Source organism: Thunnus maccoyii, chromosome 15, assembly GCF_910596095.1.
Source record: "Thunnus maccoyii chromosome 15, fThuMac1.1, whole genome shotgun sequence".
In the NCBI taxonomy this organism is placed as follows: Eukaryota; Metazoa; Chordata; class Actinopteri; order Scombriformes; family Scombridae; genus Thunnus; species Thunnus maccoyii.
Genome location: NC_056547.1, coordinates 3,287,433 through 3,305,200, shown reverse-complemented (window position 1 = coordinate 3,305,200; position 17,768 = coordinate 3,287,433). Strand labels below are relative to the sequence as shown.

The 17,768-nt window shown below is 37.9% G+C and overlaps 1 protein-coding gene across 1 annotated transcript; it reads right to left on the bottom strand.

Annotated features, from left to right (window-relative positions):
- Nucleotides 1–969: 969 nt before the first annotated feature.
- On the bottom strand, nucleotides 970–16,436 carry LOC121913440 (DEP domain-containing mTOR-interacting protein-like). The gene is made up of 6 exons (XM_042436118.1): nucleotides 16,351–16,436; nucleotides 13,568–13,623; nucleotides 3,062–3,208; nucleotides 2,029–2,099; nucleotides 1,677–1,781; nucleotides 970–1,148 (listed from the first exon to the last, which is right to left on the bottom strand). The coding sequence occupies exons 1-6, from the start codon at nucleotides 16,434–16,436 to the stop codon at nucleotides 1,020–1,022; spliced, it is 594 nt and encodes a 197-aa protein (XP_042292052.1). The 3' UTR covers nucleotides 970–1,019.
- Between the last annotated feature and the right edge of the window lie 1,332 nt (nucleotides 16,437–17,768).

Below are 17,768 nucleotides of genomic sequence, written 5' to 3'. Positions count from 1 at the left end.
TACAGCTAATTTCTTTCTTTCTTTAGTGTAAAGTCAACAGGTTGTGATATGTAGCACAACAAGCTAATAAAGAACATGTCAGCCAGTGCAGCGGTGTGGCTCGCTGACGTGTTTTTAACCGTTTTTGGACAACAACAGAGGTCTACGGCACCGAGGAATAAGATATATCAGGCTTTGATACACACACAATAAACACAGCTCATTGTTGGTTTGGATCTGCACATGAGATTTGTTGACAATAAGAAAAATATAGAAAAGCACCAGGCAAATCCTTTAAGAAAAAGTCTCTTTCAAACATGAAGTGATGAGTTTTAAGTCGTCTCTTTAAGCCTTTACGTGGCAAATTCATAGAAGTAAAACTTGCTAACGAAAGCTGAGCTTTTTCTGAGCTACCATTCACTTAAATATACATTTTAGTGACATCAAGTGGCCAATTACAGGAACTGCATCTTAACTCCCAGAGTTTCTGTATAGTGCTATCCAGAAGTGTCATAATGACACTCGCTGGAGCTGCAGGCCGCATGCTGTCTTTTCTCATCAGACACATCCAATTATTTCAAAACGGCTGTGAATCTAGCACATGTGTAAAAACATATAGACATGTCATCGCTGGACCACTATGTGCTCGAGAACCAATTATCCAAAAGGCCACATTGTGTTTGTTTTCTACTGACAGACTCTCTTCTCTTCCCAGAGTCAATTACTGGGAGTTTCTCATCAGCTCTAAAGACCGACGCCGACGCTTTTCAAAACTTTACAAGCTCATAATTCAGAAGGTGTGGCTGCCGTTGAGCGCAAGTTTTAGTCTTTGAGTTAAATCGTCAGCCTTTCCATCAGTTCAATAACAACTTCAAAACAGAATGTTTCCCATGTAACGAGGTTATCTCCTGTTTCATTCTTGTGTTTTTGGTCCCTCATAGAAAAACCTCAGACACATATCAGTAACTGTTACAGTTATTAAACCCTGGACATGGCAGCTGTTTACTGTGCTGTTTATACATCCATATTTCTTTCATTCCTCAATGGTCGGTCTCCTCCATCACCTCCATCACCACGGTTCTGGGTCCTGTTAGGATAAGGTGGCTGACAGTCCGGTAGTCCAGATTGAGAACATTTAGACCGTTGACCGAAACCACAAACTGACAAACCTGCAGATTAAGAGGAGACGGAAGCAATAAGAAAAGTTAATTAGTTAGGAGTCATAAACAAATTCACTGGTAGATCTTTATGATGATACTGACGGCAGTTTTCTGGTGTGCTTAGTTTAATTATTAAAATTATTTTTTAAGATTATGCAATGCCCCTGAAGATGTAAACTAAACTGTAGTTTAGCATATAATGTTTGTACTGAATCTCACAGTTTTAAATAAGTTAGAAGAAAAGGGGTCTGCCCAGAAGACATCCATAGACTTAAAGAAGCATATTTTACAGTGTGGTAACATAGTAAACTGGGATTTTTTTTCTTCTAAATGCTGTCAGAAAGAAATGTAGCTTCAAAAAAATGTAGTGACCACCAGTGCAGAAGTGATTTAACCTGCAGTTCCTCTAACGCTAACTGTAGAAGTCAGTAGTAACACTGCCAACCTCTATGAAATACAGCTAATTTCTTTCTCCTTCTAAATAATAAAGGGAATAATTTTCTTCAACCACTACATTTCCCAAGATGCCTACTGTACCTTCATCCCTGCAGCAGCAGCTGGGCCGCAGGGCTCCACAGCCTGGATGTGACACGGCCTGTTTCCTCTCACCACAAACCCCCAACCCACTGCATCGCCCACAATCTGAAACACAGGGAGGTCTGTCAGACATTTATGTGCAGCAAACATGGCTACACTGAAATATGAGCCCATTTAAAGTGATTAAACTATATTTTGCAACAGAAAAGGTTTGAACAGATGAACGTGTTCCAGGATGTTAGATAAGAGATGTGTATACTGAGAGTTTCAGATGCTGTTTTCTTTCCTCTCGTGTAATTTGAACTTAATGAAACATGTTTATGGTTAGAGGAAGGTTAAATTGTGGACGTACTGTGAATGTTTTCTTCATGTAAGGTCCTCCTGGTGTTTGCAGCTCCTCCGTGCTCACTGGTCTCTTCAGGACTGAACATGAAACAAAAGTATAAATGTCAAAATGGATATTGAGTAAATTGGTTGGTTGGTTTTCCAACAATGTCAGCAAAAAATGAAACAAAACAGAATTATGATAACACGCACACAAATACGATACACTCAAAAATACACAAAATACACACAATATGGTTAAACCTGTATGTCTTACACGTTGTTGATAATTATTTTGATCTCAAAATTAGATTTTGGCTTGTACTTTTACATAAAAAACAAGAAAAATGGAACATCTCAATCTCAGTATGGAACAAATTCTTAATAATTCTGAAATTTAATGAAAGTACCACAAACAAGTCACAGTAACAGTCTTTATAATTGCAACACCTCTTTGATACAGATGTAATTCATAATTAGACTCTGTGATTGACATCTCATTGACACTGTCTGAACATACCACTTGCTGGGCTTTGTATCTGACTTTCAAACAAACAAACAAACAAACAAACAAACAAACAAGGACCTAAACAGTGTCTCCTGAACTGTCCACGATCCAAAGAAATGTGAGTTTTTAGATTTTTCTGCTTTAAAAAGCATCTGAAGCACCTTTAAGACCTACAAAACTCGGAAACCTCAAACCGTCTAAGTGTCTTTTTCAACTAGTCAATCAAAATGTGAACAAAAAGATCATAACAGTCGTAGCATGTTCACGTCATATTGGAGTAATCGTAATTATGAGTAATTTCGACTTGTAAAGAGCATTCTGGGAAATTCTTTTCTAAAGGCGTTGATGTATCTGACTTTGTGCTCCGTAATATGCAAGTTCTTGAAAATCAAGCAAATATGGACGCCTTACATCAGCCGCCTGTCGTTCATAGTGGTTAAACCCAAAATGAATGGATATAGTGTTATGTTGTCAGTGCACATACAACCATCTAGAGTTGATGACGTGAATGCGGCATTAGCTCCTCCAGTCTGTACAGTTTGGTTTTCTTTACCTGATTTGGGGTTGGAGAGAACTGGGGAGGAGGAAGAGGAGTTACTAGGGAGGCCAACTGCTCTCCTGCTGTATCTGCTTCCATCACTGCTGCTCCTCAGCCGGGCTCCACATCCTCCTCCTGCCTTCATCTCCTTCGAGGGAGCAACTGATGGAGAGAAAGAGAGAGAGAGAGAGAGAGAGAGAGATGAAATCATGACAGACTTTCCGAAGCAATCAGGTGTCGAGAAATTGACCCAGTTTTGTGTTTAACTTCCTCAATTTTAATTTCCAATTCTGTTTCTGTTCAAACATGCCTTGATAACAGCTGACGCTTCCTAAAATAGCAAAGATAAGAAAGTCAAATAGAGGTCACACTCATGCATGCGAGGGGGCTTTTTACTCTTTTAGCTTTAACATCATATCAAGTGAGCAAACGAGGGACCCAAATGTCCCCAACTGCCCCTCTGATCAGTCTAAACGCCCTCCTGGTGAGCTTAAAGAGGATGTATTCTGCACATTTCCACATCTATATTTATATTCTGGGGCTCTACTTTGCATGATTTACAATTAAAACTCCTTATTTATGTTATATTGGCCCTTTATGCAGCCCCTCAGTTCAGCCTCTGTCTGAAACAAGCCGTTTTAGCTCCTGTCTCTTTAAGATGAGCCCACTCTGCTCTGATTGGTCAGCTTCAGGAAGCTTCCTCCAACTCCAGAAGGCAACATAAACAAACTATAGTAGCAGGATTTCACTTCTTTTTCTCCTTCTTTACTCAAAATGGAAACTTTTGGAGTCTTGAATCTGATCTGTAACGTAAACAACACCTGGAACAACCTAATCAATAAAGACAACAGATGGCCGTTTATGGGTTTGATGGACCGTTAAAGGTGCAGTGTGGAGAATTTAGTGGCATCTAGCGGAACAGACTTGGCAGAAATGGAATATAATAATCATAAGTATGTTTTAATTAGTATATAAACACCTGAAAATAAGAATCATGTTTGTGTTGCCTTAAAATGAGCCTTTATATCTACAGAGGTCTTCTTCCACGCCATGTTGCACCGCCATGTTTCTACAGTAGCCCAGAAGGGACAAACCAAACACTGGCTCTAGAGAGGGACTTTTATGTTTTTTGTATGTTTTAGCAGCCACCGTAGGTTCTCCTGCATGCTTGGAAGGGTCGGTTGCAATCTGCAACCTCACCACTAGATGCCACTAAATCCTACACACTGGTCCTTAAGGGGAGGTAAACCCCTGAGTCTTGTCTTGCAGGGAACTTTTATTTTACATACATTCACCTCAAGTTTTGGGACTTTGATCATGTTTAACATCCAACATCATAACAGTATAAAAATGACATGATATGTCCCCTTTAAGAAGTGCTCTGATTTGACCTTTAGTTAAAAATTAAACCCTTTTACTTATTGTGTTTTGTTTGTTTGTGCATCAGCTTTGACTCTGATATTGTGAAAGTGTGTGGAATTAGTTGCTTTTGTCTGTTCTTATATTTATGTTGTGTTTGTGTTTCTTATATTTGTGTTGTGGTTTTGTGTGTTGTCTTTTTGGTTGTCATAAAATAGTTTGTGTGTGGATGTGTCCCTTTTTTCATCCTGGCTCCTGACCTTGTATGTGCCACAATATTACACCCACACACACACACACCCTCTGTGCCATAATCTCCACTGACCTGGTTTCATCTCTTCAGTGGGAGTTGAGGAATAAATGATGATAAGGTGGTTAAATCTATCTACAGTAGTCCTGTTAAATATTTAAACTAGTCAACACAGACTTATAGGATGAGATGAGACTTTGGGCCCATTCACCTCTTCAACCAGCCTCTTCTCAAGTCTGCCAGGTGTTTCATTCAGTAATTTATCTGATAGAGTTCATTAACCAACAGTAAGAGGACGTGTCAATTACACATTTTCATCTGTTGTCCCTGGCCAGATGTCAAAAACACTGCATGTTGCTTTGTTTACAGGCTTTTATTCAGTGGACATAGTGCTCGTTGTTGACATTGAGCAACGTTTAATTGGGTCATTCTATAATTGGATGACCCAGTGACTGAACACATGCAGATAATAAAATGATAATAAAACAATATAACATGTCATGGCCTTTGCCTCATAATCACAACAAGGCTTCCCGTTCAGGGTAATAATTTATCCAGTGCTTCCCCTTGTCGCCGTGGTTATGGTTCCCGGATACATAATATTACCAAAGTGATTTATAAACAGTATGTGTGGTATGTAGTATGTATGTATGATATGGTATATATCAGTGGTATGTAGTAGTTTAATAGAAATGTTATCCCCAAACTGACAGATTTAAACACACGAGAGTCAGATGAATTAATTTAAAGTTTCATTAATTTAAGCTCTTATTGTTTCTCACAGCTGCTGATTATTAAAGCAATTTTAATGAATACTATTTGTCTTATGTTTCCAAAAAGTTGAACTTTTCTGAAAACTACAAACGAGCTTGTGTTATTTGAAATAAAAGAGCAACTGATCTGAATAATAGGCCTTATTATTCAGATTCATTATTATTAATCTACTGTGGTCTGTATGTGCAGTAATCTCCTGGTCTGATCCATCATTTAACCCCAAATACATCAGTTTGTGTTTGGCAGCATGTAAAGACCAGAAAACTGCTGGAATACAATGAAAGCAACAGTCTGCACTCATTAGTTTAAACCATCCGCTGCTGCAAAATGCAAAATGACAGCATCATAAAACACAGATCACATGATTGCATAACATAGCGAGAGATAAAACAATAAAATTATAGAAATCATTCACTTTGAATATAACTTTAAAAAGTGATTTTAAAGGCAAGTTTACTTGTGTGGCACCTTTCAACAAAGTGCTTTAAATGAAACATAAAAGCATTTAAACAAAATTTAAATGTAATAATACACATTTAAATAGAATTAAATAAAAACAGACATAAAATCTGACATTACACTGCAGCTATGATGTTTACAACAAAACCCTTAAAGTCTCTCAACCAGTGAAGCTGCTTTACTTGATTACTTTTAATAAAAATTAACTGAGCGAGTCTTTTCTTTATTAACTCATCACCCAGTTTAGAACCGCGTTGCAGCAGTGGTTTGCATGAAATGAGACACTGTTTTAATGAAACAAAGCAAAATAAACTAATAAGCAACTAATAAACTGGAAAATGAATTTATCACAAAAAAAACAGAGATTTACTAGATTAACCTCCAGGACTGAAAAATCCTGTAATGAGTGAGGAGCAAAGATGATCTGATGGCTAAATTCAAACATTAAATAAGTGTTTAAATCCCTTAAAATGTTCAGATGCAGACGCTGATGCTCTGATTTGTTTCTGATTTGTTGATTTGCAGTGTTCAGTGAATAAACTGAAGCAGTTCTTACCGGCTGTTCGAGGTCCCATCTTTCCTCAGTGGTTTATCCAGACACTCAGAGGTTGAATCCAGACAACAAACAGCTTTAACTTCTCGTATAAACCGACAGTCAGTCAGTCTGTAGCTGTTCTCTGCTGTTATTAAACCAGTCTGTTCTCAGGACAGATGACAGAAACATACATGTTCTTAATCAGCTGGTCAGTTAAACCTCTGTGTGTGTTTACAGATCCGAAAGCGAGGGTAGTCATCCGGTAAAGAAAAAAAGTGTGTGTGTGTGTGTGTGTGTGTGTGTGTGTGTGTGTGTGTGTGTGTGTGTGTGTGTGTGTGTGTGTGTGTGAGCTAAATATTAAACCCTTAAACAAACAAACTGACCCTCATCAGCAGGGAGGAGGAGACACGTTTCAAATAGAACTTTTCTTGCCTCTGAAATAGCAAAGTAATATTAACAATACACTACAATTTACACATCATTTAAAAAAATACATAATAACAGTGTGTGCATTAACTGAGAAAACATTTTTTGAACATCACTGCTAATGATTTATCTGTTTTATCTCATAGAATGAATCATTTGTGTGAAACTTTTACAGTTTTGCAGAACTGAGCAAAGATTTCAAGAGATTAAAAAAGTTCTTGAGAGCTTCACAGAATCATTATATTGTAAGATAAGAAATAAAACATTAAACCAGGAACAATATAATATATAAAAAAACAACTTTTCATTAAAAAAACCTGTAAAGTTTTAGATGAAGTCCTGTCAGTCCTCCAGGCTGCTGGTTTGTCCTCAAACACTGTCTGATAAAGTGATTTGAACCACTTGAACTGTTGCTACGCTGTGTGATTGTGTTTAATTTCTATTTTTAATAACTGAACTAGGACTGACTGTTCCTGGAGGCTGAATAACATGAATAATATCTACGTTTAACCTTTTGTTCCATCAGCCGCCAGAGGCTGTACAGCTACTGATAGGACCGCTGGATTTCTCCCAATAAAATCTTGACATTGCACAACTTTAAAAAATGCTTTTCTTTTTTTTTTTTTTTTTTTTTTTAAAAAAAGGAGTTATATAAAAGTTTCAAAAGCAGGTAGACGTGTGAGGACTGAAGGAAAGTCGTTGCCTAAGAATGCACCTGAGCCTCGGGCCCGGTTGCCATGCAGACTGTAGGAGGCTGCAGCTGGAGAGGAAAGGGAAACACGGAGATCGTTTCTGCTCTGATGGACGAAGGTGAAAGCAGATTTCCATTAGCTGACATGCAGCAGCTCAGGAACTGGTTTGTTGAGACTTTACTGTGAGACAAGTTCTGAGGGGCGAGTCTGGTCTCAATATTATTATTTAAAACAGGACATTGTATCATGTATCGTAGATCTGTCTCATAACCTTCAATGAGAAAAATGGTTGAGTCAGAATCAATTAAGCCACAAATATTTGCAGTAGATGCCACAAAACCTGCCCATTGACAAATATGTTGTCAGAATATAACGTTTAATATAACTAGTGAGGCATAAAAGGCATTTAAACAAAATTTAAATGAAACACAAAATATAATAATATACATTTAAATAGAATTAAATAAGAATAAGACATAAAATCTGACATTACACTGCAGCTACAGTGTTTACAACAAAACCCTTAAAGTCTCTCAACCAGTGATGCTGTTAAAGCTGCTTTACTTGATTACTTTTAATAAAACTTAACTGAGCGAGTCTTTTCTTTATTAACTCATCACCCAGTTTAGAACCGCGCTGCAGCAGTGGTTTGCATGAGATGAGACACTGTTTTAATGAAACAAAGCAAAATAAACTAATAAGCAACTAATAAACTAGAAAATGAATTTATCACAAAAAAAAAACACCAGAGATTTACTAGATTAACCTCCAGGACTGAAAAATCCTGTAATTAGTGAGGAGCAAAGATGATCTGATGGCTAAATTCAAACATTAAATAAGTGTTTAAATTAAATGTTCAGATGCAGAACAGAATTATTGAAATTTAGCAACGTGTTAAAATCCAAAAACATAACAAAGACTGTGTATTCCTCACTACTGGCTGTTGGTTGTATTAACACTTTTCAAGCTTCAAGTGATCAAACCTCCTTTTAAACAGTATTTTTATTATGTCTGGTGTAATATATATTAAAGTAATGATCTTTTTAAATAAGCCTGATTATATTCAAGTAGAAGTCTTGGGAGATAAATGTGTTTTACGACTGTTCTTGTATCAGCAGAGTCATCGTGTCAACGTGGCCGAGAACGACAACAATGACGAAATATGCATCTGTCGTCACCGTCAACAACAACAACATGTTTGCAGACAGAGTAAACATGTTTCTGATAAATCCACATTCTCTTCTGTCTGCAGGAGAAGAAAACAAAAAAAACTATCAGGGACATTCCTTCCTCTTTAGATCAGAGCTGATCATCAGCGATCAATCAATCAAGTGTTGCTGCTTCAGTTCCTCATCAGGAGTCAAACAGACAACATGGCTGCTAGAAGTGAAGATAACGAGGACAGACGACAAGACAACAACACAAACAACACAGGAAGCGTTTATAATAATAAGGTTAATTTATGGAAATACTTTATATAAACGACATTGAAGGTCCTGATATGAATGTTTATATTTGGTTCTTTTGGCCAAACTGATCTCAGTGTTTGATATTATCTTGATAGATAACATTAATCATCCTGGCTTCTTTGTATATTTTAATATTCGCTTTATTCTATATTGTAACAACCAAATAATTTATGACTAATGCATTCAAACTTTAAAGTCAAACAGATAGTTTCAAATCCAAAATGATTTGGATTTGGTTCCTCCGACTCCAGCGGGGGTTTAGCTAATCTCTTAGGGCCCCTTACCTTCATGCTCATGCCAGAAATCTCGCTGTTATTTTTCATTTGGCTCTAAAATTTGATAAACAAATTAATTCTGTTGTCAAAGGTTGTTATTTCCACCTACGAAACATTGCCAAATTGAAACCACTCCTCTCATTCAATGTGTTGCCTCCTATTCAGCTGTAAGATAAAGCTTCTTCTACACTTAGTCTAAAGAGAGAAGCTCTAGCTTTATATTTTCTGTTCAATATTATTGACTGTTTATCGGCATTTTCTTTAAATGCAAATATCCAGAAACATACGACTGAATCTGACACAGACGGTTTTTTCTCTCATAAAACTTTGCACACTGAATTCAACTGTACAGGAATTCAAACAATCACACATGTATGTCTGTCTATGATCGACCTTTGTCTTCTGTTGGACTGTTATCATTCTAAGAAATAATTTTCAATGTCAAAGTGCAAATTTGTCTGTATGGATCAATAATTTCCCTTCAATTATTCCAACTCCTCCAGTGATCTTGATTATTGGAATCCCTCGAAGTTCTAGTTGTGCTCCAAAAGGTCGATAAAACAACTGTGTCATAATGTATTTAATGTATATTATCTATTTTTAGTGACTTATTTACATTCTGCCTGTTGTCTTAATTGTGTGCAGTAGATATGGAAACAGTTTGCATTCACAGGAACCAGTTTACAGAACCAGAACTCACAACAGTTACAACTAAAAATGTTTGATGGGATTTATCAGCACCGGACTGACTCAAACAGGTGATCGTAGTTCAATCCTCGTCTCTTTGTGCGTCTTTGACATGAGAAAGTTTGGGAACTCCTGGTTTATCTGACCTGCAGACCGACCTGTCAACAAAAACAAACACAGCAGCGTCTTCACCTCTGACACGGTGACCCCAGAGCTCTCAACACACCAGCATATCTGCGTAAGTTCATTTATTTGTTTACTCGTCTCAAGGAAACAGATCAATTCAATTAAGAGAACTGAACTGTACGACTGAGACCTTCCAAAAAAAAACAGCAAACGCTCAGAAACAAAATTAGCAACCTGTTCTATAATGTGTATAAACGAAAGCTGTGAAATCCTCCAAATGACTCCAGAACGACACATAGAGGAGTTTTCTGATTATTTTCCTCATTCTTGATGCATCATCAACCTTAAAAACTCAACAGCTTGATGGTCTAATGCTGCGGTGCCTCATTGATCTGATGGACCAATAAGCTCGCAGGCTGCAACACAGACGACATCACAGTCAAGATACGATGTTATGCTGAGTGTTTAACATGCTGTTCATGTTTTAATGAGTCAGTCTGTGCTTTTACTTTATGTATATGTTGCACCTGCAGTAAAATGACTCACACATGCAGGGATCAAACATATAAAACATATTAAAACCTGATGCATTCTTTATGTTAAGTCAATTTACAATATAAACAAATTCACCTGAAGGGTTTTAAATGTCTTTATAGGGTTTCATGATCTTTACATCACTGTGTGCACAAATATAAACCTTCAGATGTCTGCACATCTTCTGATATTAAAATACAATCATCACATCACATTTTAGTAGTTGTACAGTAACTGACTGTGATGATTTGAGGACGTTTGTCTTGCAGGTATCCAGATTACTTTCATCTCTCTTTCCTGTACTTGAGATGATGTCACCCTCTGCTGGATATAAACTGTACACACATTCACTGTTGGAAGTTTCTTCCTCTGTAGAACATCAGCAGGTTGTCTTTCCTTCCTGTTTTTGTCTGTTTGCTCTTCTATCTGCGCTACTGTAGATGTTATAGATGTAACAGCATTTGTTACATTTTAAATGTAAGATCAGATTTATATGTAATTATTAATATATTATAGGTTGCTTATTTTGTTTTTAGGGTTAAAGATGCAGGAGACTATCCCATCATGCACTGACTGGGTGAAAGGTCACCAGGCTTTTTCAGACTTTATGAAGGAAATGTTATTATTTATATTATATACCAGAGAGTCAGAGCTGCAGGGGGAGAGTACGAGTATTATGGCTGCTTAGAAAGACAGAAACATGGAAAGAAGGGGTATCATAATGAAATATGATATGTTTATAATAAAAATACTCATGCAGTATATTCATATCATACTGTCTAATTAGCACTACATTATTGTCCTTTGTAAAGCTTTAATCCCCTTGTTGACCAACAGGGAGCACCAGTGTTGAAGCCGTAAAACAGCTGAACTTGATTCTCTTCCTGTTCCTCTCTCACAGGATTCTCCAAAATAAGATTGAACCTCTGCAGAGAACTGACTGAAACACAGAGAGATTTCCTGAATGTAAACTCAGGGAAACCTGGGAAAAATCTGCAACTTAGATACATTTACTGTGTTCTGTCTCAATAATAGAATAAGAAAAATTGAATGAAAGGAGGAGGTTTCATTACTGCATTACAATCACGTCGTCTTCTGAGGGATTCTGTCTTGAAATATTTCATGAATCTAATGTGTGTCTCTTATCAAAAAGTGTCTAAATTTGTAACTTCACACACATTTAGTAATTTTTTTTATAAATATTAAACATTTCCTATATTTCTTGAGGCAAAAATGATTATAAATCATCTAAAACTGAAAACCAAACCTTCTATAAATTCTCATTATGAGCACAAATGTTGCACCGTTGTGGGTGATCTAGGCGTGAACATTGGAACAGACTGTCCGAGCGTGAGCGTGTGAGTGGGTGTGTGTGTGCGTGTGTGTTTGAGCATAGTGGAGCAAATATTAACTTTGTCCAAAGTACATAACTGTTCCTGAATAAAGATGCGCAAATGTCAGCAGAGTTAATGTATTTGAGCTCCAACCTACCCTGAACTTCCAGCTGTCTTCATGCAACAGAACTAATGTTCAGTCAGTGACATTAAAGGCACCGCAAGAACAGAACAAACCAGAACTACAAGCAGGACACAAATACAACCAATGGGATTATAATGTTGTTCTGTGTTGTTGTAGCCTGATTAAAAACTCTTTTATAAACCCTTTTTGGCCTTGCTTTTATCTAGAAACTATTATTACTGCCGTTTATTTATCATGTACACTACTGCAATTACAATTAAGATGATAGTGAAAGTGGTTATGAGTAATAATTGCTGATATTGCTGTTATATACACATATATTTTGCTTTTTTTGACTTAACTTTAACTTAACTTTAAAGCAGCTATAATTGATATTTTTCATAATGAATCAGATGTCAGTGTGTAATGTGTTGGTTGTGGCTCATAGTGAGAATTATCAGTGACTCTGCAGCTCCTCTCGGCTTTATGGAGCTTTATAGTGAGTTTCAGCTCGTTGTTTATCTGTCCGGCTGCAACTTTACTGTTCTGGTTCACTCTCAGTGTCTCATAGCGTCGTTTGGGGCTCTAAAAAGCCACTGTACATTACCTGCTCAGCACCAAACAGACACAGTTAGCTGTAGACTAGCTGGTGAACATAGTGGAGCATTTAGCAGCTAAAGAGCCAGATATTTCCCTCAGGAGTTGGTGGAGAACAAAAACAGAGCTAAAAGAGAGTGAATATTGGACTTACATTCACCAGGTGGACAGAAACACGACTCCACATGAATGATAATGTTGCTCCATAACTGCTGGATGTGGAAATAAACAACTGTTTGCTAAGTTAGTTCAACATATCAACTTAAAAGATGGTGATATGTCAGTCTTATAGTATAAAGTAGTATTCACTACTTGTTGCTGTCCCCGAAGTGGCCAAAAAAATCAGTTGAGCAGCTTTAATTCTCTGCTTTTAAATCAATTTCATTTTACATAAACATAGCATTGACCACAGCATTTATAGCCTAAACTAATCCAACACAAAACACAAACAGTGTTACAATAAAAACCTGATCTGATTCCTCCTTAAAAACTACAGTTTTTAATTCATTTTGAGTTCTGTGACTTCAACAAGACGTCTGTCCAAAAGAACATTGTATACAAAATGAAACTGTACAATTTATAACTTTTAAAACTAGCCTCCTAAGTTGGTGAATGTATGTTTCACACTTAGTTGAGCTTTTAAAGTACTCAGTCTTGTAGCTCTGACTGTTTATCAGAGAGCCAGATTTTTCTCCAGCACAGTTTCTTTTTGTACAGATAATCCAGCAGGCAGAGTCTCGTGTCATTCCAATGATTGGATGGGCTCCAACTTCCAGTTCCAGTAAGAAAAAACAAACTGGACTTTTACTTCCAGGACCCTGGATGTCTGAAACACTTTTCTCTACATCCTAATTTACTTGTTTCCTTTAACAGGTCTAACCGGATCCCAGTCTCATGATCTGGAGAACTTCAAGAGCAGTATTTGGCAAGACAAGCCTGGAGACACAAAAGGGCAGAGCTTACCGTACTGGTGAGCTTAGTGAAAACCACATCTGCTTTTTAATTTAACTGAATGACAGCTCAAAATTTCCAGTATCTCCTTTTTCCCAAGTTTAGCAGCAGCTGTGATGTCAGCCTGGTCTGGAGGTGACCGAGGATTTTTCTTCAGCTAGAAGAGAGAAGCTTAATGTCTGCGTAAGCTCGTCCTCAGGCCATGTAGCCTGAATCTTCTCAGTGTCAGAGTTTGGATCCGGGATGACACGAGATCAACGCAAGTACAAAGCAACACATGTGAGCTCTTGTACCTGCAGGGAGCCGCACATATGGAGCCTCATTATACTGTTTAAATAAGGATGATGAAGAGTACTGGAGAACTTTATTGTATGTTATTCCCCATCTCTCTCTCTCTCTCTCTCTCTCTCTCTCTATCCTCATTTCCTGTCATCTCAAGACTGCAGATATTTAATAAAGGAAGAAGAAGACTAAGAAGAGTTTGTTTTATTTGATAATCACCATGTTTACATCATACAAAACTAAAATAAAACAATTTCCTGTGTGATCAAACCATTTGGAAGTAATTATATTTTCAGTTGACTGAATCCAAAATACTTATATGTGAGATTAAAATATTTTAACTTAAATTTACATAACAGTCAAGCAGACATAAGAGTGTAATACATGGACATGCAGCAAAAACAAACAAAAAAAAAAACTGTGAAAAACACGTTGCATGCTTCTAATTTCCAAATTTTCCCATAAATGCACATTTAGGATAAAGACAAAAAATCATCTTTGCTTCAAGTGCTTCAAAGTGGAAAAAAGAGGTATTTTTAAATGGAAAACTATAATACATGATATCATAATAATATCCATTATTTACAGAAAACATTAACAACAAAAAAGAGAAAAAAGACAACAAAACAGGAAACGGCTTCACAACTCAACTACCAACAGCTGCTCAGTGCTGCTCTGTCCTCTGCTTCTTAGGAAGTGGACTTGACAATATATATAAACATATAGATCATTTTTAGACTTTGCAACATCTGTCCAGGGACTGCAGATGAAAAAGAGCTTCTTGTCTAACTCTGAACCCTGAAGGGTTAGAACCCTATTGAGTTAATGCCAGTTTATTATTTATTTATTTATTTTTCTTCTGCCGTGGCTCAAATTGCGGTGAGCTGGAATGAGCTAAAACCATTAAATTTGTCCCAGAAACTAGAGGTGATGTGCATGTGCTGCCCAAGAAATATTAACCCAATTGGCCAAATGGTGGTGCTGTAATTAAGGCCCAAAAGTTCACTTTTGGAAAGTATTTCAGATTCACCTGAAATTTCACACACAAGTCCAGCTCAACGTGATCTACAAAAGAGCCTCTTGGACCATCCGCCATGATGGATTTTTTGCTGATCTGCATAAACTGAAAAAGAGTAATGTGACATCTACTTTTTGGATTTATCTACCAAATTTGGTAAACAGTCTTGGAGGAGTGAGATAGGCAATCCTACTATAAATGAACAAGATCCAAAAACATGGCCGCCATTTGCAAGAGGCGGGGTTTAGCAGGAAATTGGCTATAACTCATTGACCATTTGTCCAGTCATCATAAATCTTGGTAGGTGTGTGTAGTAAAAGGTCCACCAAAGTGTTTTGAGCCCGAGCTATAGGGGGCGCCACAAATACAGAAAACATATACTGTAAAAAACATGGATGTAGCCACCATGACGTCACCTGTTGGTTTCTGAAGAGCGGTTTTGAAGCTCCAAGTGGGCAGCTCCAGCTGTCATCGTCTTAGCAGCGCCTAACTCCTGGCTGATCCAAAATGGGCAAAGCGGTGGAGCCGAGATAGGCCGAATGAAGCCTGGTTGCTGAAATAAGCCACCTAGCGGCTAGCCACCTGTCACTCAAAGCAGCCACGCTCTGTACAGTTGTCATGAAAGGAGAAATTAGCTATAGAGACCAAAACTGTTTGTTGTACCAGGCTGTAAACGTTTATTTCGGCTGTAAAGTTGTGCGTTTTAACATGGGGGTCTATGGGGATTGACTGCAGTTTTTGGCACTTAAGCATTAGCTTCATTATTTAGCCCCAGAGGTTGCCGCTCGCTCAAAACCCAGTAAACAGAATTTCGCCAGTTTTGGTGTTCATGCTCTGGGGGTAAATATTAACCAAAATCTGAAGCGCCATACTGATTGGTGTGAGTGGGCGTGGCCTATTACATATTTACTCATAACTCAAGATGCCTTTTAGAAAAGCTGATTAAACTCACTGTAGACATCCTGCGCTACCTCCTGAACATACACACCGAGTTTCATTAACATCTGATGAAGGGGGGACAAATAGTGGAAGTTATTGAAATGCTGAAGGCTTTGTGATGAAACAAGTGTGTGATTGGTTTCACTCCTTTAAACAGAATGAAACTAGCTGAAGTGACTTTTCTCCCCTTTGTAAAGCCTGAAACCTGCTCGTTGCTGCTCGCGGCTTTAACTTTGGTTGATTGAGCTGCTTCTTTCTGTTGTGTGCAACAAGATTTGAACCCACATCTGTATTTTTATTAACGTTTTCAGTCCCTGTTAAATAAATCAATAAATAAACATAATTTCTCATGAAAATAGAATTAATAAAACACAAGACAGAGAAAACAAATGTACTGAAACTGAACTGGTCACACATGCACGGATCTGAAGCGACACATCTGTGGATGTTGTTGAATGCCCGTCGGACCTTACCTGTCCACCCACACGGCTGCAGAGTCCAGGTGCACTGAAACCCGAGCTGCCGTCTGACTTCCTGCCAGGATCAGCCGACTAAGCATGGCCTCAGGTGATGAGGGGGCAGGCCGGCCAATCAGATAGTTCGATGGCTTATGGAAGGTAATCTGTGCTGGGGGCAGATCGTGTGTGTGTGTGTGTGTGTGTGTGGGACAGTTCGTGCTTTGTCATCCACCAAGACACACACACACACACACACACATAGAGCTCTGCAGGCCTCGGAAACATCTGTGAATCTCTTGAAATGTTTGTATTTTGCGATCATGCCTATGAATATCTTTGTGTGTAGCACGTTTTGCACACAGCCGTGAGCCTGTGCATGCCCATACATATGTGAATGTTTATATATGTGTGTGGTCCTTGTAAGATGAGGATGTTCCCCCCACCACACCCCCCTCGAGGTGGTAGATGTACAGATCACTTTCAAAGCTGGGAAGTTTGTTCCCCCCATGAACAAAATGTTCCCGGCAGAGTGCAGGCTGTCAGTGGGAGCGGGGCCTTTCAAAAGCCTTGATGTGTTTAGATAGCAGCGCTGTGAAAAGCAGTGTAATACCGCAGCTTTCTGCGCTACTCATCCAAAATCACAGGGCGGATAAACATCTTACGAAGGCTGATACCCGCCTTGCAGAGAGCTCTGGCGGAGGTGTTTATCTGCCTCAGAGTGGGAGTGCTGAAGAAACTTTCGACAGGAGATCTCTCGTCACAGCGTGGCGTCTTTGTGCCGTTGCTTACAGAGGAAAACAGAGAGTTCAGATGTCTCTTTCACAGCGATTACAGCTCGCTCACCTCGCTCACTTCAGGTGTCTTTCAGCATTTAGAAGAAGATGGATTTAGTGATGTGGGGGTTAATTTCATTATCTATTTAATCATTACCTCATTTTTTTTGTTTAAGTTACATTTCTAATCCCATCACAAATATTTAGAAATCCCCAGACAGTTTCAAATTTTTTGTTTTCATGATGGCGCCCGTTAGTTACTTATCTGCTTTAATAAAGCAAAAATAAATCTTGCATTCTGCATCTTACACAGTTTACTCAATATTTTATTTCTAAAAACATGTCCCCTGGGAATTCCTGGAGTCATATAACGAGCAAATATGTGCACATTTATAAGTTAAAACACTTTCAACACTTTTCAATTCATGTCGCTCAGAGCAGAATCTGGTCAGTTCACACTAGCTTGTTTCTAAATATGCTGCCTATAAAATTTGCTTTATGATAAGTTTGACACACTAGAGCTGCAACTAATGATCATTTTCATTATCAATGAGTGTGTCAATTATTTTCTTGATTAATCGATTAGTCGTTTTTGAACCATAAAATGGCAGAAAATAGTGAAAAATGTTGATTACTCCTAAAATATCTTGTTTTTTTTAC

What these genes read in the sequence shown, in the direction of transcription:
- LOC121913440 (XM_042436118.1), bottom strand. Translation starts at nt 16,436, where the DNA reads ATGCTTAGTCGGCTGATCCTGGCAGGAAGTCAGACGGCAGCTCGGGTT. An exon ending in TCTCTCCAACCCCAAATCAG is followed by an intron (nt 2,100 to 3,061) that starts GTAAAGAAAACC and finishes TTTCATGTTCAG; the next exon opens with TCCTGAAGAGACCAGTGAGC. An exon ending in ACATGAAGAAAACATTCACA is followed by an intron (nt 1,782 to 2,028) that starts GTACGTCCACAA and finishes CCTGTGTTTCAG; the next exon opens with ATTGTGGGCGATGCAGTGGG.